At 41.7% G+C, this 24,586-nt stretch overlaps 1 protein-coding gene across 1 annotated transcript in view; it reads right to left on the minus strand.

Moving 5' to 3' along the window:
• RYR3 (ryanodine receptor 3) overlaps nt 1-24,586 on the minus strand; it is a 345,772-nt gene that overhangs the window by 104,359 nt on the left and 216,827 nt on the right. The window contains exons 44-51 of the mRNA XM_058540531.1: nt 20,985-21,165; nt 19,642-19,750; nt 17,076-17,196; nt 8,907-9,076; nt 6,404-6,624; nt 3,255-3,345; nt 1,460-1,600; nt 61-224 (exon numbers count right to left, since the gene is read on the minus strand). Coding sequence (XP_058396514.1) covers nt 61-224; nt 1,460-1,600; nt 3,255-3,345; nt 6,404-6,624; nt 8,907-9,076; nt 17,076-17,196; nt 19,642-19,750; nt 20,985-21,165 — 1,198 coding nt within the window. The remainder of the gene's footprint in view (nt 1-60; nt 225-1,459; nt 1,601-3,254; nt 3,346-6,403; nt 6,625-8,906; nt 9,077-17,075; nt 17,197-19,641; nt 19,751-20,984; nt 21,166-24,586) is intronic.

Below are 24,586 nucleotides of genomic sequence, written 5' to 3' on the forward strand. Positions count from 1 at the left end.
AGAGAAACACCAGCCACTGGGCAAAATACAGGAGCAGTTTAGAGATGATTCTGGACTCACTTCACGGTGTTGATAGGTTTGGGGTCAAAGTTGCCATCTGCATCCACAGAGATCTGTTTCTCCAGTGTCGCTGAGATCCTGGTATCTAAATAATCTGGTGGCAAGGCCCCTGCTATAGCACTAAGACAAGGCAGGGCCATTCGGAAAAGATCTGGGTCATACTTCTGCAAGAAAGAACAAAGACCACTTTAGTACAGAAACCAGAACCATGACCACCAGGCAGAACCATTCACCCATTAGCTGAAAAAAATAAAATGCATGCATTTGCTCAGGTTAACCAAAATGGAGAACATGTAATACTTTCTGCTGGAAACTGAGGTATCCTTGAGGGTGAAGTGGCAATCTATAAAGCCCTCAAGTCACCATTTGCTTTAAGTTGAAAACCTTAAATCAAGGTTTAAATCAATATCTTCCAAATAGTTAATTGCAAGAATATCTAAGGGTTAAAGGGGTTCTTGCTAGGCCAGAAAAGTCTACAAACTTATCTGTCACAGATGGTTATAGAAATTGGCCCAACCTGAGACTAGAGAGGGCATCAGAAGCTCTGCTAGGCCCTCAGTAGCTGTTATGGGTCATATGTCGATATCATCAGCAGAATGATCAGTATCACATCCGTTCTTTCTTGAACCCAGCCAGGGAGGAATTTCAGTCAAATAACATGAGGTTAGGGACAGCTTTTTCTCTGCTTATATTATATAGGAATATAGGAGTCAAGAAAATTTAAGTGCTGGTGAACAACAGATACAGCTACACACATGCTCCAGACTTCAGTAAGAAAACCAGACCTACTCATTGTCTACCTTTAAAGCAGGTGACCTCAAAAGTCTAAAACTGGGTTAAGGGAAGTGGAGGCAAGTCTGAGAGTCAGAGTGGTATTTCAGTTAGATGGTACAGCAAGCCTTGGTGTTCAGAGGCCCTCAGATCTCCTCAACCTCCTCCTCCAAGTGGCTGTGGAGAACTCTCCCAGAATGACGTAAGGTCTTCTATAATCCCACGTCCCAACATCACAGTGGATCAGGACTTCTCCTCTAGGCTTGAACCTGGTAAAGGCTGGCTAACAGGGGCCATACAGCATCAGGGGGAAGGGAATGGGGGTGGGGTAAGACATCAAGACTGAAACCAGGAAATGTTTCTGTAATTGACTCGGGAAGCTGCTGTCCTGTGTATTAGCTCTGTGGTCTGGCAAGTTACTCAGCTGCTCTGAGACTTTCCTCGCCTGTAAAATGAGGATCAGGATAGTTCCTATTTCAGACAGCTGGGGTAAGGACGAATGTAAAATGCTTGTGAAGTGCTTGGCACAGTTCCTAGCACATGGTAAAGGCTGAAGAGATATTAGTGATTATTCGTAGGTGTTTGGGTCATTGAGGTCCTCTTTTTTTTCCGGAAGCACTGCCATTACCTTATGGGAGAGGGAGTCAAAGATCCCCCAGAAGAGCTTCTCCGTCAGGTGCAGCTCTTCCTCCACAGCTAGGCCGTAGCTCCCCCAGCCTGACGGCAGACAGTAATACTTCCAGCACTGCTCATAGTGATTCATCAGCAGCTGGGAGGTTCAGAACAGGATTGCACCAGTGGGGTGGGGTAGAGAAGATCCATGGGCGTCAACAACATGCAGGAGAGAACAAAACAGCAAGCAGCCATCATGAGAGTGAAACCAACATTTGAAACAGTTGGGTTATCTACAGAGAGACCCTCAAACACCACCGGGAAAGGTCTGCTTTCGTGCTAATGAGCTCCAGCCTGAACTGAACCTGCCTGATTAATTCTTGTGCCTCCTAATGTGCCCCTAGCAGTTACTGAGAAATGAGAGGAACTGTTTCTACTCCAAATGAGAAAATGCTACCCTCTGAAAGTAGTCACTGTGTGCTGTTCCAGCCAGTTAGGGGTGGAAGAATTTCTTCTGAGACCTTTGCTTATAAATCTGGAAGATCTTGGCTAATGCTGATATGGGGAGGGGAAGGTGGGGAGTATGTTGTGGGTCTGAAGATTTTTCTCTTATTCATCACTATCCATGGCTTCCTTGACTTTCATCCGAGCCTTCTGATGGCCCAGCCATGTTATAGCAGTTCCACATATGGCCAGTAGAGGGCAGAAGTACACTGCCAATGTTCCCATCCCAGTAGGTGGGATCCCCACCCTCCAAAAAAAATCCCGCAGATGTGAGAGGTAAAAGGGAGCTTATTGAGTGCTATCGATGATGCCTCTTTGGGAGCCAGAATCCAGCTGACAGCACAAGCCGGCTGAGGAAGCAAGGCCAAGCTGAACTCTGAAAACCGTGGTTTTCAGCTAAAGCACTTTTGTGGATTAAAACTGGGACTGTAAGGGTTAGAGAGAAGAATGGGCCCTTGGAGGGCTATGGGATCTCTGACAGCACATAAGCTGTCTTCTGCCTGGTGTGGAGAAAGAGGATTGAACTATAGACTTCTGGGAATTCTGTTTATCTCTGTAAAAGGCTTCTTGAAATCTTTACTTGGACTATTTCTGAAACAAAGGAAAAGTTCTGTTAAAATCACCAGACAGAATTTTCAGGGGTGGCTGGCCGTTGCTGACACTTTTGAATGTGCAAATATGGCAGGTGCCTCAGAGGTAAAAGATAAAAACACTGCCCTCCGGGGTGGGCGGCTCATTCTGGGGTCCTCCCACCCAGTGCTAGTGATTCAAGTTTGTAATTTATGAGAAAACCAGGAACAAGGCAACCAAAAAAGAGAGGGCTCTGTGGCCTGACTTTTCATTAATAAAGAGAAAAGAAATAAAAAACAAAAAAGAGGATCTGTTACAAAATAAGGAAAAAGCACAAAACAGTATGAAATAGAAAGGGGCCATCTTAGTTTCTGCACTTAAATGAATAATCACAGGGCCTTCAAAGCTTTTTGAGATTGAAAACATTCTGAAAACCTAATTAGGGTGGGAAAGCACAAAATCCAAGTCCCTCACTGACCTCTGCTAAACAACAAGTAGTAAGTGGAAAGTCATTAAGGAAAATCGGAGCAGTCAATGAATCTAGCAGATCTAACCTCTTCAAGCTGGACACTCAAGAAGGGGTTTGATTTTGTGGGTTGTAGCTTGTTAGCGCTCAACTTAAAGGAGTAAAACCCATTTTACATGGATTTTGCTCCCCAAATTGTGAAGACGTCGTGTTTGACAAGGCAAGTTTGCTGTGCCACGGGCTGTGTTTCTGTAACAACGGAGAGGTTTACCTTAAGAGGCATTTTGCAGTACTCGTTGAGTTGAGGCACATCAAAAACAAGACGTCGCAGGAGTTGCTGTAACATGGAAGGCCTCAAGTGACTGCCGTGTGGAATGAGAAAAACAGAAGGATAGAATGAAAAAAAAAATAGGAAAGAAAATAATAAAGGAAGAAAGAATGAAAGAAACATTCGGCCATAACCATACATTAGAGCTAAGCCTCAAAACTATTAGCTCCTGAAACATGAGATGTTGGGTAAACCAGTCAATGGTAAAACACTTTAAGAACTGAGTATAGTTAAAATACAGAAAGAGGGACGTGTGGGTAATGAATCAAGATACCTAAGGTTAAATTCCAATCACCATGTGACCATATGTTCTAGGATCTATGCACACTCAAAATACACCAGTGATTACGTGCAAAGAATACAACAGAAAGAGGGTGCAGGTGATTTTACAGTCATCTCTAAGGACCGACCGTCCCCTTGAACTCTGCAAAGGCAGAAGCTGGAGCTGACCAGCTGCACAGAGGGAATCTGAGGCCACCTACTGGCGTGATCTGAAGGGAACGTTAAGGCCCTCTGAGTTACCATCCAATCCTTGAAATTCTCATTGTTGGAGTCATTTCTTTGGGTTAAGCTCTGTCCTCAAAAAACTCCTTTAAAAGGAAAATTCACTAATTAGAGAACAATTCATCAAATTATCAAAGAATTCATGGCCTTGTATTTGATGCAATTCTGAGATAGAGAAAGTAGACAGAAACAGCATGATTTAGCCTTCATTTTTAGATTACCAGACCTTTTAAAAACCTAGTGGAACCTCTGGATTCTCTCCAGAGAAAAGTGCACATAGTACACACAATTTGGCCTGTAAGTTCACTTTATGAACCTCTGTATTCCTTCCACAGATGCCTAAGGAGCCATGGAGACAAAGTTCATAACTCTGAAGTTAAAAGTTGGAATGCCAGGAAAGACAGCCATGGCGGCATCTACAACAGGGAGGGTAGACCTGAATGGAGATGGACAACAAGACTCATCAGTTTCGCAACTTTGCCTAGAGCTGGCCTTGTGATAAAAGGCCACAAAGTGAAAAGGTCAATCAAAATACACAGCAAGTAAATGGCCTTGTCTCTGAATGTAGTAATTATAGTGTAAAATTCCTCAATTTTTCACATCGTTTAGCTAATTAACAATATCAGCTTAGATTGCCTAACAAATAAAATTAAGGAATGCAATCAATCTTTAACTCTATTAATTCCTGACTTACTAAAAATAATGAAAAATCTAGTTCAGTGTCAGTTTGTCTGCTCTATCTAGAGCTCAAACAGGCCAAGAGGAGGAGTGTGGAGGCCCCTAAGTGTATAGTATTGGGGCCGTGAGCTATATTTTTGGTTTGATGTAAAATTCTAATTTTCTGAAGATCTGATTCTTTAAAGACATTTGCAGCTAAGATCAGTCTCACCATGACCTTTTTACTAGGAAATAGTGTATGTCGGGAGACAGGATTCCTTGGTTGGTTCGGTCCCTAAGATACCTGCTGAGTTCAGATCTAGCAGAGGTAGAACAAGATGTGCAGCTCTATTGATGCAGTTACAGCCAATTATGATTCTGTATTTGCTGATGGGAAGGATTTTTTTTTGCGTGTAAACCCATTACTTATTCCCTTTGCCACCACTGAGAAGAAAAGTAGAAGCCCACATACACCAAGTAATGGGGCCGTTGCTTTTTCTTTTGAAGTGACAGAATGGAAATCCTAGTTATCTTAATTCATAGAGTTCTGTAAGTGTGTTTACCAAGCTATGTCTCTCTTCCAAGACCAACAACATCCTAATGAGCTTAATTCTCTGCCAGTTATAGTAATATTAGAATTAATGAAGTAGGGTCAGAGTATAGGGCCTGATTTTGATAGAGGATCTCAGAGAGAAACCCCTTTTATGGGGCCTGAGTGGAGGCCCTCTCCCACCCTCCACTCCACACCCTAGGCAAATAGTACTGGGCAAAGACACAGCTTGTCCCCTAAGGTAGTTGAGGCCTGTAGTCCCTAGAAGACAGAAAGACGGCAGATACAGATCAATTTTAATACAGCATTTTAAATGAAGGACCATTGTTATATCTGAAATATAAATTTGAGACTGCCTTTTAGCTTGATGTTCTAAAAGGACCGATCAATTGCTTTTTCCTAGGTAGCCCTAGCCCCTCACTGCATAGTCATCTCTTGTGCGATTAGAAAACAGCCCATTCAACATGAATCAGAACGATGCCCAGCTGGCTACTAAAGGGGATGCCTGCTGGTCCTGTTTCCAGGACAATCTAAAGCAGTGGTTTCAATCTTGGCTTCATATTGGAATCAACTGGGGAGCTTCAAAAGCTAGAGGCCCAGGTCCCATCCCCATAAGTTTTGATTTTTGGGGCTGAGGCATGGCCTGGACACTGGGGCATCAATGTAGTAGCTCCCTAGGTGATTCTAACATGCAGCTGGGGTGGAAAACCACTGGTTTGAAACAGCAGATCCTGGTCCTGGATGCACTGCTGAGACCTGCCATGGGAAGAGCCCTCTTCCTTTGACCCCATCAAACTTGACATAGTTTCCTGAGACCCAAGATTCTTGGGGTGACTTTACCCTTTGTCCTCAGTTGGATCTGATGCCCATCTGCAGTGGTAAAAATGATTTCCCTTAATTCCCCACTGGGACTGGAGACTCCTTCTTTTCTTTCCCCCAGGCCTTTTGGGGCCTGGAGGTGGGTTGCTTTGATTCACACTTTTAGAGTCTGGCCTCTGCTATAAAGGTTCACTCATTTAGAAAGGGAAAATCCACTTCTGGCTCTATCTTAGGAACTAAAGCATTAGTTCTTAATCTGAATACTTTAGGCCTGAAAGACAATCTCATCTCCTGGCCCACCAAACTAAAGGCTGGAGCCTGAGCAGTGTCCCCCAACTTCCCCATAGCAAGAGATGAGCCTCAAGGAAGAGGTGATCAGAAAGAGCCTGCAGCAAATAGGAGACCCAGCACATCCTAAGAGGAGACGTTTGGGGGAGGGCTGGTGTACAGCCAAGTCCTGGAAGCTTCCTCAGACTAGATGCACCGGTTTTTAGATTACACAATTAAATGCAGCCAACACGGAGGCATACATTGACGTGAAGAACATGGAAGGGGAACTTACTTGCAAATGGCAAGCAAACATTCTTCTATGGTGTCCCTTTGAGCTTTGGTGAGGGAACGTCCCTTGGAAAGCCTGTATATCGTCTGTAGTGTAGAATCGATCAGAGAGGTGTAGTGCTCTGTTCCGGCAAAGAGGGGGGCGCATCTTGTGAGGAGTGGGAGCACGGCAGAACATATGTACCTGTTTAGTGCCAGCGCAGCCTCTGTGGTGCTCAGGGAAACCTAAAGAAAGGGGATTGGGATGCTGGTTAATCTCCCTGGGAAAGACTGAGCCAAGCTCACCCAGTGCACTGAGCTCCCATCTAGCAGGGCGGGAAGCTTAGACATCTCCGTGTTTCACAGCAACAGAGCAAACAACTTTCCACCTTGTCAGCACACCTATTTCTCTTTTACATTTTAAATGAAAAAAAAAAAAAAAGTCAGGTTAAAAGAAAACATACAGAGAAGTAAAGCAAAGGCTGGCTGGCTGGTCCTAACTCATTCCAAATGACCCACAGACATCTGTTCCCCTCAAAGGAGAATGCTAAACCCTTATTAAATCCAGCTGATGACCAGTCTAACCCAACATCCCTGATGTTTGTAAGTTACCACACAATTATTCTGGTTTAACTCTCTTTATCACCTTATGGAGACTCATAAGTTGTCCTCTTGTGATTTTGAGATTAGTAAATGGTTATAGGCCAAGCAAGCTCTCCAACTCACTGGTTTTGTGACAGTTTTACAGAGAGAAAATGTAACTCTGACCCCCAGCACCTAATTTATGAGCATGGTGAGCAATTTGCCATCTGGTAAATGATATGAGGGAGATGTCACTAAAGGGAACCTAACTCTGCATGGGAAAAAGTGTACGAGGAATAGAAACCTAGGACCTTCTCTAAAACTCTGCCGTAACTCTCACTCACAGTGTTCTTTCTCGTTCATTTAGACAAAGTCCATTTAGTGACACTAAATGTAGCCAAAGCATGCTTAACTACCATCTTTGAAAAGTGCAGAACTTCAAAGGAAACCTTGAGATCTACAGAGATGAAATAGGATCTATTCATGATGATCATAGCCTTATATCTGTAACACATTTTCTATAGTTCATGATTTGATAAACTGTTTTCTTTGAACTGTACACATTTCTGGGTGTTCCTCTTAATTATCAAAAGTTTTTCTTCTAGAAGCTTCAGTAATCATACTGAAAGAAATAGCTTATCTTTCAGATTTATCACTTTAGAAGATGGAGTTGTTAAAATAAGGAAGAACAGAGCTTTGACTCCAGTGGCTTAAAATTTTTCAAAAGAGAATGCATGAAAATGCGTGTGCTGAGGAACTGAATATAAAACTTCTTTTGTTGTAAATGGTGCTTAGGCAAGCATGTGGATTGAACACCAAATGCTAGAATAGCACTTGCTGTTTATTTGATCTATAAAAAAACTGAACGTGTTGATCAGGAACCTTGGGAATGTCCCGCAAGTTAAAAAAATTATTACTTTTTAAATCAAGGAATTTATAGGAAAGCTCAAAACAAAAGTACCTGTGGAAGCATTACTTTAATTATCCAAAAGGATCATATGCCCCTAACGCCTTCATGGATAAACCATTTCTCATCTCCATGCCACAGATAGGGATGGAGCTCCTATTCAGATTGGGGCTTGTATTCCTGTATATTTCTGGGTAACGCCATCCATTTCTAAGGAACCCATTCAAATGGAATCCATCCTAGTTACGGAATTGGCTGGCTGATCATCCATCACCAGAGCTAAGACTTCTATCTCGTTAGACACCAGGTGGAGCCTTTGAGAAACTTTATGACTGATTAAGAAGACATGCCTCTGGTTCTCTAAAAACAACCCTAAACTGGCAAGATTTTTTTTAGACTTAAGCTGATCTAATTGATCTTTTCTCCTTGGACCCAGGACTCCTGGTGCACTGTTTCTTTGCTTAGTCCTGACTTGGGGCACCTGCACCTAGCTCTTTAACTCCTGGGGCCTCCTGTCTTGATGTCTGTTGATGCTGGATTACCCTGCCTCACACTTGATTTCCAAACTTGGATTTGCACTTGGCCTCTTATACTGACCTTGTCATGTCCTGAGCTTCAGACTCTCCTTCCTGATGGTCAGGGCTTGTAACTTAAGGAATGAGAGTGGGAAGAGTATTCTATCCTATAATGCTGCTTGGGGGGTTAGGGGGGTGGTGCCACTGGTATCTAGTGGGTAGAGGCCAGGGATGCTGCTAAACATCTGACAGTGCACGGGATGGCCCCCCACAACAAACAGTGCCGAGGCTGAGAAACTCTGCAATAGAGGGAGCTGGATTGAATATCTGAGGTCAAGTTTACCTACATCTAAGTCTCTGGCCCCATAAATTAAGATCTTCCACTTCTTGATACCTCTGTTTTCTCACCCTTTAAAGCAAGCTACTAATATGGAATCAGTAAGTGAATAGCAAATATTCGCTTCTAAATCCAATATTACTAATTTACGATGGGAAAAATAATTTTTCTTATTTTAGTCACTTACTGTATCTAGAGAGGCAGAGGCTCTTAAGTCGGGTAAAAATCCAACCTCCAGCAAGTGGAGCAGAAAAGTCTGATCCTTGATGCCATAAACACGGTCCAAGAACAGCACCATGGGTGCCTTGTGGTCAGGGCAGAAGTTGGCCACCATGTCTGGCTCACTGACCGTCCCATCTGAAAGACACACAGAGGATATCATTTCCCCTCTTCTAGCTCCAGTCTCAAAAGGCAACACGGAGCTCGTCTGTCTATGGCTTGTTCTCCCAAACAAGCAATAGGAATTTTGGAAATAATACTATGTTGTTCTGGAGCCAGCTTATCCTGGCTTGGAACAGCTGATTGTAAAAGTTTCAGGAATTTTGTGAGCCAGTTGTAAGACATGTCCATTACTAAAAATTAAAATTTACAATTAATTATATTTAAAAGGTAATAAATACTTAAAACTTGCCACTTCCTAATTATTTTACCATAAACTATACTCTTGAGGTTATTTACATCTGTTGTATTTGTATGTTGGAAATACAATGGTGTGCTGTGTGGATCCTCTTTCCAACTCTGTGCTCAGTGACATCGCATTGGTAGCTTGAAATTGGCCAAGGTGAGAGTATTTACAGCACAGAAATGGGCAAATGCCAGGAATCTGGGCTTGTTTATTGCCTTGTTGAATGGTGACATAAGAAAAGGAGAGAGAAAATATAAAGGAAATTAAATTTAAAAGCGTGTCATGTTTGTAGCTATTACATCATCAACAGCACAGAACTGAGGAAACATTCTTTCCGTGTTTAGAAGCTATTGTCTGATTTCGGTGAAATTTAGATCAGATCATCCAAGAATTCTAACCTTATTTTAATAAAGAGGTTCAAAGATGAAGTAAGGGAATACCAAGAAGAAAATAAAAATTGCTTGACTTGGAGAATACAGACAAGATTTTGAAAGAAGATAAAAAAGAAAAAGTCTTCCTACTATTTTAACACCAAAAACTCGGAAAGAGAGCCCCTAAATGATTGAGCTATAGTCAGAGCATATTTAAATACTGTACTTCATAAGGCAGCCTGAGAGCCGCAAAGGTTTAATGCTATCCAGCCCAGGGATCAGTGTAGGACTCCGCCAGAGCAAGGAGGGAAGGGACCTTCCAGCCTGGAAGCGGCCTGCTTCTCCTCCCCTGAGGACCAGGGGGAGCTGGGTCTGAACAGCTGAGGCTGACAATCTCTCAGAAACACTTGGTATTCTGAGGAACATTATTTTTATGGGATATTAATGAGTGTTTTGTGTTCAAAAAGTTTGGGAAACATTGAGTTCAACATTTATTTTCTTTATTGTACATTTCTCAGAGGCTTTATAATCTTAATGTTCTTCATGAGGTTATAAAAATGTGATAGATTCAAGAGTGATGTCACCAAGATGGGGGCGTAGGAGACCCCAGCCTCTGTCCTCCCACTAAGATCAACAATCACATAATCAAACACATAGATAAGGAGAATAGATTGATGGTTACCAGAGGGTAAGGGTGGGGAGGGCGAAAGGGGTAAAGGGCTAGATATGTATGGTGACAGATGGAAACTAAACTCTTGGTGGTGAACACAATGCAGTCTATATTAGAAGCTGAAATATGATAATGTACACTGGAAATTTACACAATGTTATCAACCAATGTGACCTCAATAAAATAATTAAAAAAAAAACAAACAAAAACCAATTACATAGCTACCCATGAATAAAAACAGTTCTGGGAGGGCCCAGGAGTCCACTTAAGAAACTTCAGCAACACAGTGGAAAAAAAACCTGGGAATAAGCACACAGAAAGGGGAAGACGAATAGTTAATTCTGCCTGCATCTCCCAGGCCAGCAGCACTCAGAGCCAAGAGGGAACTCCTCAGCTGGAAGAATTCCCCTTGCAGGGGAGGGACAGTGGGGTGATTGATATCTTCCCCAGCCTTTCGGGGCACTGCATCAAGGGCCAGCTTTGGTTTCATCCCACCCAGAGACTGGCAAAACTGAGATGTCTAGGGATGGCTATGAACAAAGAAGAAGGGCAGAGACCAGTATCAGCCATGCAGCAGGAATGACCATGGTTCCTAGTGACTTGCTATGCTGAGGACCCAGCAGCTTTCACCACTGAAGAAACCAAGGGCCAGTATAGCTGCTACAAAACACCAGCAGATTTCACTGGTTTTTGCCCCACAGGTTTTCATGTTAACAAATGCCCAGCCACCTGAGTCTCACCCCACAGTCTCCCCACCAGCAGCTGGAGCCCAGGATCTGCACTGGCAGCCAGCCCCAGCTTCCACGGCTGTGTGAGTGCAAGATGCTGCCTAGATCCCTATGACTGATCTCCACTGCCATGTGTGCACTCAGAGCTAGCCATTCCAGCTGTGCACCTGCATGCCACCATCCCAACTCTCATCACCGGCCCCCACTGCTGTGTGTGCACCCATGGTGAGACCCTGTAGCCACAGGAGTGCATGCTCGTAGGCAGGATCTCTGTCACTGCTAGTGTACCCATAGTTGGCCCTCGTCTTTGCTGTTGGCCCTGTCTTTCACCACTACATGTGTCTGCTACTGGCCTCTGCCACTACAAAGGCACCTGCAGCTGGTCCCTGCAGCCAAATGTGAGCATACAACTGGCTCCAGCCAGCACCACTTCCTGCCTTGGTCCCTAGTTGCTAGAGCAGGAAGCACTGCTGAGGACCCCACAGCCCTGGTAGCCACTGAGGACACCCGGCACCCCTTGTCAAGGACTATGCAGTTGTCAATATTGTGGACCCCAGTGGCCTGAGCTGACAAGACATCATGCCCCTTCTGGACCCAAAGCTGCCACACACCCCTGCCCTTGGTGCCCTGTACCACTAGACCTAGGGTCATAGCACACTCCAATGTACCCCACCTGAGGGTGAAGGTCTTTCCTTACCAAAGTCACTTCATAAAGTCTGGAAGAGGTGACTGCTTCTTCAAATGCACAGATATCTATGTGAGGCTATGGGGGTCGTAAAAAATAAGGGAAACATGACACCACAAAAGGAGGCCAGTAAACTTCTAGTAACTGACCCCAAAGAAATGGAAATACAGGAATTGCCTGACAAAGAATTCAAAATAATTATTCTAAAGATGCTCAGAGAGCTACAAGACAACACAAATAAACAATTTTTTCCTTTTTTTGTGAGGAAGATCAGCCCTGAGCTAACATCCATGCCAATCCTCCTCTTTTTGCCGAGGAAGACCAGCCATGAGCTAACATCTATTGCCAATCCTCCTCTATTTTTTCCCCCTTTTCTCCCCAAAGCCCCAGTAGATAGTTGTATGTTGTAGTTGCACATCCTTCTAGTTGCTGTATGTGGGACGCCGCATCAGCATGGCCAGACAAGCAGTGCGTTGGTGCGCTCCCAGGATCTGAACCCAGGCCGCCAGTAGCAGAGTGTACACACTTAACTGCTAAGCCATGGGGCCAGCCCCAAATAAACAATTTAATGATATCAAGAAAACAATACAAGAAGAAAATGAGAAGTTCAACAAAGAAATAGAAAACATAAAAAAGAACCAAAAAGAAATTTTGGAGCTGAAGAATACAATGACAATGGAAGAATTTAATGGAGAGCTTCAATAGCACATTGCACCAAGCAGAAGAATCAGTGAACTCAAAGACAGATCATTTGAAATTACCCAGTAAGAGGAAGAAAAAGAAAAAAAAAGGAAAGGGAACGAAGAAAGCCTATAGGATTTATGGGACATCATTAAGAGAAACAATCTATACATCAATGGAGTCCCAGAAGAAGAGAGGAAGAAAGAGGCAGAAAGCTTATTTAAAGAAATAATGGCTGAGAACTTCCCAAACATGGGGAGATATTTGGACATTCAAGTTCATGAAGCTAATAGATCACTCCAAAATTTCAATCCAAAATAATCTTCTCCAAGACACATTATAATAAAACTGTCTAAAATCAAAGACAAAGAGAATTTTAAAAGCAGCAAGAGAAAAAAATTTCACTCATATAAAGGAACCCCTATAAGGCTATCAACAGATTTCTCAGCAGAAAGCTTGCAGGCCAGGAGAGAGTGGGATGATATAGTCAAGTGTTGAAAGAAAAAACTGCCAACCAAGAATACTTTACCCAGCAAGTTGTCTTTCAGAAATGAAGGTAAGATAAATAGTTTCCCAAACAAACAAAAGCTGAGGGAATTCATCACCACTAGATCTGCCTTACAAGAAATATTATAGGAGTTCCTCAAGCTAAAATGAAAGGATGCTAATTAATAACATGAAAACATAAGAAAATATATAACACACTGTTAAAAGTAAGTATATAGTCAAATCCAGAATACTGTAAGGAAAGAAATAAGAAAGATCAGAACAGAAATAAATGAAATTGAGAATAGAAAACAAAAATGATAAACAAAACTAATAGCTGACTTTTTGAAAAGATAAAATTGACAAACTTTTAGTTAGACTTATTGAGAAAAAGAGAGGTGAGGCAAAATTATAAATGAAAGAAGAGACATTACAACTGATACCACACAAATACAAAGGATCACAAGAGACTACTATGAAAATTTATATGCCAAGAAATTGGACATCCTAGAAGAAATGGATAAATTTCTGAAACATACAACCTACTGAGAATGAATCATGAAGAAATAGAAAATCTGGACAGACCAATAATAAGTAAGGAGATTGAATCAGTAATCAAAAACCTCTCCCAAAAGAAAAGCCTAGGAACAGATGACTTCATGGCTGAATTCTACTAAACACTTAAGGAAGAATTAATACTAAACTTTCTCAAACTCTTCCAAAAAACTGAAGAGGAGGGGACACTTTCAAACTCATTTTATGAGGCCAGCATTACCCTGATACTAAAGCCAGATAATGATACCGAAAGAAAAGAAAACCGCAGACTAATATCCCTGATGAATATAGATGCAAAAATTCTTAACAAAATACTAGCATACAAAATTCAACAGACCATTAGAAAGGATCATGCACCACGATCAACTGGAATTCATCCCTGGGATACAAGAATGGTTCAGCATATGCAAATCAATAAATGTGATATACCACATTAATAGAATGAAAGACAAAAGTCATACGATCATCTCAATAGATACAAAAAAAGAAGCATTTGACAAAATTCAACATCCTTTCTTGATTAAAAAACTCTTGACAAATTGGGTATAGAAGGAACATACCTCAACATAATAGAGGCCATATATGACAAACCCACAGCTAAAATCATACTCAACAGTGAAAGGCTGAAAGCTTTCCCTCTAAGATCAGGGTCAACATAAGGGTGCCCCACTCTCACAGCTCCTATTCAACATAGTACCAGAAATCCTAGTCAGAGCAATTAGGCAAGAAAAAGAAATAAAAGGCATCCAAATACGAAAGGAAGAAGTAAAATTGTTTCTATTTGCTGATGACATGATCTTGTATATAGAAAATCCTAGTCTCCACTAAAAATTGTTAGAACTAATAAGCAAATTCAGTAAAGTTTCAGGATATAAAACTAACACATAAAAATCGGTTGTATTTCTATGCACTAACAATGAACTATTTGAAGAATAAAAAAAAAAATTCCCATTTACAAAGGCATCAAAAACAATAAAATACCTAGGAATAAATTTAATCAAGGAGGGCCGGCCCCGTGGCTTAGCGGTGAAGTGCGCGTGCTCCGCTGCTGGCAGCCGGGTTTCGGATCCCGGGCGCGCACTGACGCACTGCTTCTCCGGCCATGCTGAGGCCGTGTCCCACATACAGCAACTAGAAGGATGTGCAGCTATGACATACAGCTATCTACTGGGGCTTTGGGGGGAAAATAAATAAATCAAATCTTAAAAAAAAAATTAATCAAGGAAGTGAAATATTTATACATCACAAACTATAAGACACTGATGAAATAAAATGAAGAAGAAATGAATAAATGGAAAAAATCCTATGTTCATGAATCAGAAGAGTTAATATTGTTAAAATGTCCATACTGCCCAAAGCCATCAGTGGATTCAATACAATCTCAATAAAATTCTACTGTCATTTTTCACAAAAATAGAAAAAATAATCCTAAAATTTATATGGTACCATAAAAGACCATGAATAGCCAAAGCAATCTTGAGAAAGAACAAGCTGGAGGCATCACACTTCCTAATTTCAAACTATATTACAAAGCTATAGTAATCAAAACATTATGATACTGGCATAAAAACAGACACGTAGACCAATGGAACAGAACTGAGAGCCCAAAAATAAACCCATGCATATATGATCAACTAATATTTGACAAGGAAGACAAGACTACTCAATGGGGAAAGGATAATTTATTCAATAAATGATGTTGAGAAAACTGGATGTGCACATGCAAAAGAATGAAATTGGACCCCTATCTTATACCACTCACAAAAGTTAACTTAAAATGGATTAAAGACTTAAATGTAAGACTGGAAACTACAAAATTCCTGGAAGAAAACATAGGGGTAAGCTCCTGACACTGGTCTTGGCGATGATTTTTTGGATATGACATAAAGAGCATAAGCAACAAATGCAAAAATCAATAATTGGGACTACATCAAACTAAAAAGCTCTGCACAGTGAGAGAAACAAGCAACAAAATGAAAAGGCAACCTACGGAAAGGGATAAAATATTTGCAAACCATATATCTGACAAGGAGTTAATATCCAAGATATATAAGGAACTCATACAACTCAATGGCAAAAAAAACCCAAATAAAAAATGGGCAAAGACCTGAACATACATTTTCCAAAGAAGACATGCAAATGGCCAACAAGTACATGAAAAGGTGCTCAGCATCACTAATCATCAGGGAAATGCAAATCAAAACCAGAGTGAGATATCACTTCACACCTATTAGAATGGCTATCATCCAAAAGACAAGGGATAACAAATGCTGGCAAGGATGTAGAGAAAAGGGAACCCTTGTGCATCGTTGGTGTATATACACACACACACAGAAATATTATTTAGCCATAATAAAGAAGGAAATCCTGCCATTTGCAACGACAAAGTGGACCTTGAGGGCATTACGCTAAGTGAAATGAATCAGATGGAGAAAGACAAATATTCTATGATCTCAGTTATATGTAGAATCGACAAACATTGAACTCGTAGAAACAGAGAGCAGGCTGATGGTTACCAGGGGATGGGGGAGGTAAGGGAGATGTTGGTCAAAGGGTACAAACTTGCAGTTATAAGATGAATAAGTCCTGGGGATCTAATGCACAGCATGGTGACTATAGTTAACAATACTGTACTGTATCCTTGAAAGTTGCTATAAGAGTAGAACTTAATGTTCTGACCATAACAACAACAAAACTGGTAATTCTGTAAGGTGAAGGACGTGTTAACTAACCTTATTGTGAAACATTTCGCAATATATACACGTATCAAATCACCACATTGTATACCTTAAACTTACATAACGTTACACGTCAATTTTATCTCAATAAAAATGGAAAAAATGTGATATATTCCACAGCATTTCCCAAACTCATGTGACTCCAAACCCCTTGTTAACATGTATACCAATTAATATTTCCTACAAAAATGTTCCACGGAACACCAGTTCTGGAACACTGTAACAGTCATGCTATCTTTTCGTTTCCTGCATCTGCCAGGAGGCAATTGCCTGGATAGCAGGTGGAGAGACATGGAGAAACAGAATGCTTTCGAGAGAGTGTAAGTTTTGTAAAGTTAACATTGGCTGATGCCAAATGTCACAAGAAACATCGAGGGGAAAACTCTTTATGCTCCGTGGCCATGAGGTACACAGGACTGTGGCAGAAGGGAGCCTGTGTCAGGCCCTAGCCTTCTGTTGCTCCAGCTGGCTGCACAATCTGGGGACGTAGAGGCAAAGGAGAAGGAAGGCTGTGGTGAGAGCTTTCATTGGTCCCATTCCATCAGCCTCCTTCCAGAGGATTAGAGTTTAGAAGACTATGAGGTCTGGACTATCCGTACTTATGGGACAGGGGTACGGGGAGCAGGGGAGACAGTAGCCAGCTGGAGCCAGAAGGAGTGAACTCATCATCAGAAAAAGAGTAAGACACTTCGCCTGTGCAGCCTGCCCTGCAAGTAGGAGCCTGGAAGGAGCACTGTGCCAGTGGACGGAGTCCGGCCCCTGAGCAAGTGGCCCCCGAGGAGACTGGCAGGACTTGGCCTTCAGCTGCTTCCCTTACCTTTGCTCAGGGAGGGCAGTTTCAAGGGGATGCTGATGATCCCAACCAAGTCCTCAGTGGGGACCAGGGAGCGCAGGATTGACCTGATCCGGATGGCTTCCCCCTTTCCTGTCTGGATGAGCTGCAAAGGAGGGTTGGAGAGTAAGATAAGGGAAGTTCCCACATCCCCACTCCACCCATCTCCAAACCTCTGGCAGTAAAATGGTTTTCTCTGCAGGGTAGGTACACTCCTCTGTTTCCCTAATTGGTCTAGGCACTTGTGGCCACAGGGAAAAAGAGGAGCTTTCTCTTGATTTTCTAGAAGAAGTGCTACTAAGGGGACAACTCTGACCAAGGAGAACAACTCGACTCCTTTGCTGTGATTACAACGGTCATGTGGTTTGGGTATCAAGTCTCAGCAGTAAATGTGGAGCCTGTTGGTGAGCCTCAGTGTGACTGCAGCACCAGGAGCTCTCAGTGGCCATGACACAAGTGTTGACAATGTGGCCACAATTTCAGACTCTAAATGTAGAAATGATTTATGAATTTCACTTTCCTAAAAGTTTTATTAACGCTGGGACTTGGATAGGCAAGAGAGGTGTAGAGAATGTCAGGGTGAACTTGAGCTTCTCAGTGGAGTTATCCCGGAATGGATAACCTGATCCGTACAGCCACGGATGGGCCAACCAGCGTGTACAGGTGCACATCCTCCTGCACGTGGGGCAGCAGGTATGCTGCTGGGCTCAGACCCTCAGCTGGGAACTGCACTGTCACAAGCTCAGGATTGAATCCGCCCCAGGTCAGCTGGATGGCACGCTGGGATATAATACTCGAAGGCCCCAGGGAAAGGAGAAGGCCTGTGCGCTGACCCTAGCTGCCACTTCTCATTCCTGTGGGCAGAGGGGAGTCTATCAGCGATCATGGCATCACCCCCCCACCCCCCACAGAGCAGGGGCCCAGGGGAGGGGATGTCGGACCAGAGGGACAGTAAGCAAGGAAGGAACTCCTTCCCAGATGGGGCTCTGATGGTTTAGCTATCCCATGCTGCCCGTCTTCCTGAGAACAAGCAAACTGTGTAACTTGCTTTCTGAAGTGATGACAGGTGATCAGGGGAACCAACCTCCCACAAAAATGTAGGACACCCTAGTTTTCCCCCAACTCCCTTTCAAGTTTCCTTTATTGCTTTAAAGGCATAGAAATGGAAAGATGGGCCCCAAGAGGGTAAGGCTGGTTTATCTCAGTAGGAACTAGAATCCTAAGTTACAAATTCTGATCAGCCTCTTTTTTCAAGATTCAGACCTTCGTCTATCCACAGTACTTTAAGCCTAGATTCTTCCATATTGGAATAGTTTCCCTAAACACTTGCAGATGGATTTGGAAACAGGCTAGATTGTGTATTTGACAAGACCATGACATATCCAAGGAAAGATGAGAGTGGATGCTTTAATGCAGTGTCTTTCAAACTACAGGTCATGATCGATTAGCGGGTTGTAAAATCAAGTTAGTGGGTTGTGACCATCATTAACAAGCATGAAATAGGTTAACATAGAATAGAAAATATTAGAGTGCAGTATCTGTAGAAAGGGTACATTTTGTTTCTGGAATACATGTATACCAGGTTGCAATGTAAATTGTACTTCTGGTCCAAATTTGGTCAAAATTTTGACAGCCATTACTTTAATGGGTTCTGTCTTTCATTAGCATTAAAAAAATACATCTATTGTTAACTTGGCAGTGACCAATACACAATCTCATCTATACTAGATACCACTGTTTATATCAAACATTCTGCATTATAAGTGCTTTTGGTAGATGCTCTGGAATAATCCAAATGCAGTGAGCTCTGCAGAGATAGGCAGGCAGGCATCTGAGCCCTGAATAAACAAATCAAAAAGTTCTTTTAAACAATTACCAATTATTATTTTTAATATAAAAGGCTATCTTTGCTGTTGTCATATAAGAAGCAATTATCTCCTCTCTTTTGTACGATATGTGAGACCTTATGTGAAATAAGGTCAATCTCTCTCAACCCCCAGCAGAGGTGAAAAAGGGCAGAGGAAGAATACAACTTTTTAGTTCAAAACTGGAAGTCTGAGAAGACATCCCATAAAAACAGAATCATCCCTTTTTGTATGTCTGCAAAGCTTACCTCTGGGAAATAATCAAACATGAACCACGGGAATAGACTACCTTCCTGGTGCCTAACACCATGGTCATCAAGAAAAGATTTTCCAAGTGGAGTATCCTGATGGCCACAATCAAGAATCAATCTGGTCACATTTTGACCAAATTGAGGCATATGGAAACATAATTTTGGGAGGCTTTTGAAACAGAACATGAAGAGCATATGCTCTATTAGTGTCACAGAGAAATCACACAACACAGGGATTTGCCCAGGAGTCATTCCTTAGAAAGCTGTAGAGTCAGGTACCAGAGACGGAAAGTACTTTTGATGTTAGCTAAAAGGAACTGAAAGAAGGGCTTGTTAGCAGATGCCAGAGACAGAAGAAGAAATTACATTCAGGAAATCTACAGTGTTCTTGCTTCAAGGCCCTCAAAGTTGCTCTCTGGGAACTCTATCACTTACATGCATTTCAGGAGCACAGCGGCCCAGTAGATCTATAAGAGCTGAATAAAATGACATAATTGCATTGCCCATGTGCACGATCTCTTCATATTCATCATCCTCTGTGCTGCTGAGAGAGAACCAACACAGAGAGGTGTGAGGAAGCCCGGCAGGTGTGGCCATGTTATTAGACATGATACGGAAATGCTTATTTCGCTCATCCTAGGCATCACGCATCCTTTCTATTGGATACCTTCTCTCCCTCCAGAAGTCAACAAAGTGGTTTTACTCATAAGCTCAAAGAACCTAAATATTTGTCTGTGACATTCCGAGGGTCCCAAGAACTTAAAGGCAGAGTACTGACATGAGCTGATCATGCAGACCACACATACTCATGGAGCAGCACAGTAATCCCCAAAACTCCCACCAACTATTCATTTCCTTTTCCTTCCTGAACGTTCATTCCATTTTCCTTCCTGCACGTTGGACAAGGAGTCAGGAGGGCTAAGTCCATGTCCTGGCTCTGTTGCTAACAAGCTATATGACCCTGGGCCTCAGTTTTTCTCATGTTACATGAGGAAATTGGGACAGCTCATATTTTGGGTTCTTTCTAGCTCTACTAGATCACCTACCAGAACTAGTGGCCAAAAAGAAAAGAAAGCCAACTGTCTGCAGAGTTACCTCTGTTGGGTTATACCATTCTCTAGATTCTCGGGTCTAATCTACTGGCTGTGATAAAAGAAAGAGAATGGTTACAAGGCATGATGGAAGGAAATTCACAAGGCAATCCGCTAATGCTCCAACTACATCCTCAGCCTTTAAATACCAAGGTTATTAATGCTGTGATTTTTCACATTCTGCAGCTCTTTTTCACCTAAGGAATCAAATCAAAACACTTTCAGAAGAGGAAGTGGAGGGTACTATCTCTTTTTAAAAGTGAGGTATGAGATGAGACACTGAAGTTTAAAATACTGAAGGGAACAGGCTGGAGTTAGACAATGGCTGTAACACCTTCTTGGTCCAGGCCTTTCAGCCTCTACACAGCTTCCTCCAGTGGTGATGCTGTAGGGAGGTGCAGTGTTGGCTAAAAGAGCTTGCCGACTTCTCACTTTGCCAACTGGCCTGAGTGGAGTAGGAGAAGTGGAAGTGGGTGAAGGTGATACTGATCTCTAGGGTTACTGGGAGAGTCAAGACAACAATGTGCTTGACAAAGTGACTGTAAAATGTTTCCACCACAACCGTAAAGAACCTGTGCTTTCTCTACTAGAGGGAAGTTACCGACACTTCCTTTATCACCCACGCACTGACAATATTTGGGAGCTCACCAACCATATCGGTGCCAGATGGCAACTCCATTCACTTACACTTCTCTCTTGTAAATCTGAGAAGGGAGGTCGAGGGCTGGGTTCTCAGAGATCTTAATGGCGCCTTGCATGGCTGCCAACAGACCATTTCCTCCTTCACCCCGCAGCGCCGGGCCGAAGCACTCTGGGCGTCTGATGAGCAGCTTGACCACGACACTGGCATTCTCTTCCACGCTTTCACCTAAGGAAAAGAAGCATTATTACCTTCTCATTGGAAAGGACAACCCCAGAATTTATTTCTAATTGATGAGGCTGGAAGAACAGTATTTGATTGAGCTTGTCACTCACTCTTAAGATTAGGAGGTAATACTGATGGGGAGAAAGGTGAGCTTTGATAAATTAGGTCAGAATCTATTTACTTGAAGTATCATGATTAACCAATATAGAACAGAATCTTACTTTTCAGTTCAGGATTTTGTGCTGTTCAAATTATTTCACTCTATTTAGTGAATATATAATGCCCTCAGAGGGCAAGGAACACAGTACTGAGTCTGCCACAGATTACTGATTAATTCACAAGTGACAGAGAATAAAATAACTTTACATCTTTATTAACTCCATGATATGAGGGGTGCTTAAAAGGGATTTCTTTCCTTCCTTGATAAGAGGTAAAATGGTAACTCACGCTGGTGTGCCTCAATTACCATCTGGAGAAGTGACATGTTAGCTCCTGAGCTGTATTCTCACAGAGTCTAATGCATCCCCAGAACAACCAGATTTGTGTGGAAGGACCTCAGGGTATTTCTGAAATCATTTATCCAGATGAAAACCTACTTGGTAAAGTTGTCTCCATTATTCCTAAAATAGCTCTGTGGGAAGCTAAAGGTTGGAGAATTATATTCTGCTGGTATTTCTCTTTGGAAGAACCATAGACAACTAAGACAGGGGTTCATTTCCTGAAGAGGTGATTAAGCAGTGGAACTGTCAAATGTAGAGAGGGACAGCCAATGCTTGTCAGACCCAATACTTATAGTCAAAAGCAGTTTTACAGCTTGTTCAAACAACTTCATAAAATAAACCTTCTGTCTCAGATGGAATCTTTTTTTTTTTTTAAATTTTTTGTTTATTGCAGTAACATTGGTTTATAACATTGTAAAAGTTTCAGGTGTACATCATTGTACTTCTATTTCTGCATAGATTACATCATGTTCACCACCAAAATACTAATTACAACCCATCACCACACACATGCACCAAATTATCCCTTTCACCCTCCTCCCTCCCCCCTTCCCCTCTGGTAACCACTAATCCAATCTCTGTCCCTATGTGTTTGTTTATTGTTGTTATTATCTACTACTTAATGAAGGAAATCATACGGTATTTGACCTTCTCCCTCTGACTTATTTCACTTTGCATTATACCCTCAATGTCCATCCATGTTGTCACAAATGGCTGGATTTCATCGTTTCTTATGGCTGAGTAGTATTCCATTGTGTATATATACCACAGCTTCTTTATCCATTCGTCCCTTGATGGGCACTTAGATTGCTTCCAAGTCTTGGCTATTGTGAATAACGCTGCAATAAACACAGGGGTGCATGTACCTTTGCAAATTGGTGTTTTCAAGTTCTTTGGATAAATACTCAACAGTGGAATAGCTGGATCATATGGTAGTTCTATCCTTGATTTTTTGAGGAATCTCCATACTGTTTTCCATAGTGGCTGGACCAGTTTGCACTCCCACCAGCAGTGTCTGAGAGTTCCCTTCTCTCCACATCCTCTCCAACACATGTTGTTTCCTGTCTTGTTAATTATAGCCATTCTGACGGGCGTGAGGTGATATCTCATTGTAGTTTTGATTTGCATTTCCCTGATAGTTAGTGATTTTGAACATCTTTTCATGTGTCTGTTGGCCATCTGTATATCTTCTTTGGAGAAATGTCTGTTCAGGTCTTTTGCCCATTTTTTAATTGGGTTGGTAGTTTTGTTGTTGTTGAGATGCATGAGTTCTTTATATATTTTGGAGATTAAGCCCTTATCAGATGTATGGTTTGCAAATATCTTCTCCCAATTGTTAGGTTGTCTTTTCGTTTTGTTGATGGTTTCCTTTGCTGTGCAGAAGCTTTTTAGTTTGATGTAGTCCCATTTGTTTATTTTTTCTATTGTTTCTCTTGCCCGGTCAGATGTGGTGTTTGAAAAGATGTTGCTAAGACCGATGTCGAAGAGCGTACTGCCTATGTTTTCTTCTAGAAGTTTCACAGTTTCAGGTCTTACATTCAAGTCTTTAATACATTTGGAGTTAATTTTTGTGTATGGTGTAAGGTAAGGGTCTACTTTCATTTTTTTGCATGTGGCTATCCAGTTTTCCCAACACCATTTGTTGAAGAGACTTTCTTTTCCCCATTGTATGTTCTTGGCTTTTTTGTCAAAGATTAGCTGTCCATAGACGTGTGGGTTTATTTCTGGGCTTTCGATTCTATTCCATTGATCTGTGTGTCTGTTTTTGTGCCAGTACCATGCTGTTTTGGTTACTATAGCTTTGTAGTATATTTTGAAATCAGGGAGTGTGATACCTCCAGCTTTGTTCTTTTTTCTCAGGATTCCTTTAGCTATTCGGGGTCTTTTGTTGTTCCATATACATTTTAGGATTCTTTGTTCTATTTCTGTGAAAAATGTTGTTGGAACTTTGACAGGGATTGCATTGAATCTATAGATGGCTTTAGGAAGTATGGACATCTGAACTATGTTAATTCTTCCAATCCAAGAGCACGGAATATCTTTCCATTTCTTTGTGTCTTCTTCAATTTCTTTCAGAAATGTTTTATAGTTTTCGGTGTACAGATCTTTCACCTCTTTGGTTAAGTTTATTCCTAGGTATTTTCTTCTTTTTGTTGCAATTGTAAATGGGATGGTATTCTTAATTTCTCTTTCTGCTACTTTGTTGTTAGTGTACAGAAATGCAACTGATTTTTGTATGTTGATTTTGTATCCTGCAACTTGACCATATTCGTTTATTACTTCTAAAAGTTTTCTGGTGGATTCTTTAGGGTTTTCTATATATAAAATCATGTCATCTGCAAATAGTGACAGTTTCACTTCTTCCTTTCCAATTTGGATCCCTTTTATTTCTTTCTCTTGCCTGATTGCTCTGGCTAGGACTTCCAATACTATGTTAAATAGGAGTGGTGACAGTGGGCATCCTTGTCTGGTTCCTGTTCTTAGAGGGATAGCTTTCAGTTTTTCACCATTGAGGATGATATTAGCTGTGGGCTTCTCATATATGGTCTTTATTATGTTGAGGTACTTTCCTTCTATACCCATTTTATTCAGAGCTTTTATCATAAATGGATGCTATATCTTGTCAAATGCTTTCTCTGCATCTATTGAGATGATCATGTGATTTTTGTTCTTCATTTTATTAATGTGGTGTATTACGTTGATTGATTTGCGAATGTTAAACCATCCCTGCATACCTGGAATAAATCCCACTTGATCATGGTGTATAATCTTTTTAACGTATTGTTGTATGTGATTTGCTAGTATTTTGTTGAGGATTTTCGCATCGATGTTCATCAGTGATATTGGCCTGTAATTTTCTTTTTTTTGTGTTGTCCTTGTCTGGTTTTGGTGTCAGGGTAACGTCAGCTTCGTAGAATGAGTTA

Source organism: Diceros bicornis, chromosome 5 (assembly GCF_020826845.1).
Source record: "Diceros bicornis minor isolate mBicDic1 chromosome 5, mDicBic1.mat.cur, whole genome shotgun sequence".
Taxonomy (NCBI): Eukaryota; Metazoa; Chordata; class Mammalia; order Perissodactyla; family Rhinocerotidae; genus Diceros; species Diceros bicornis.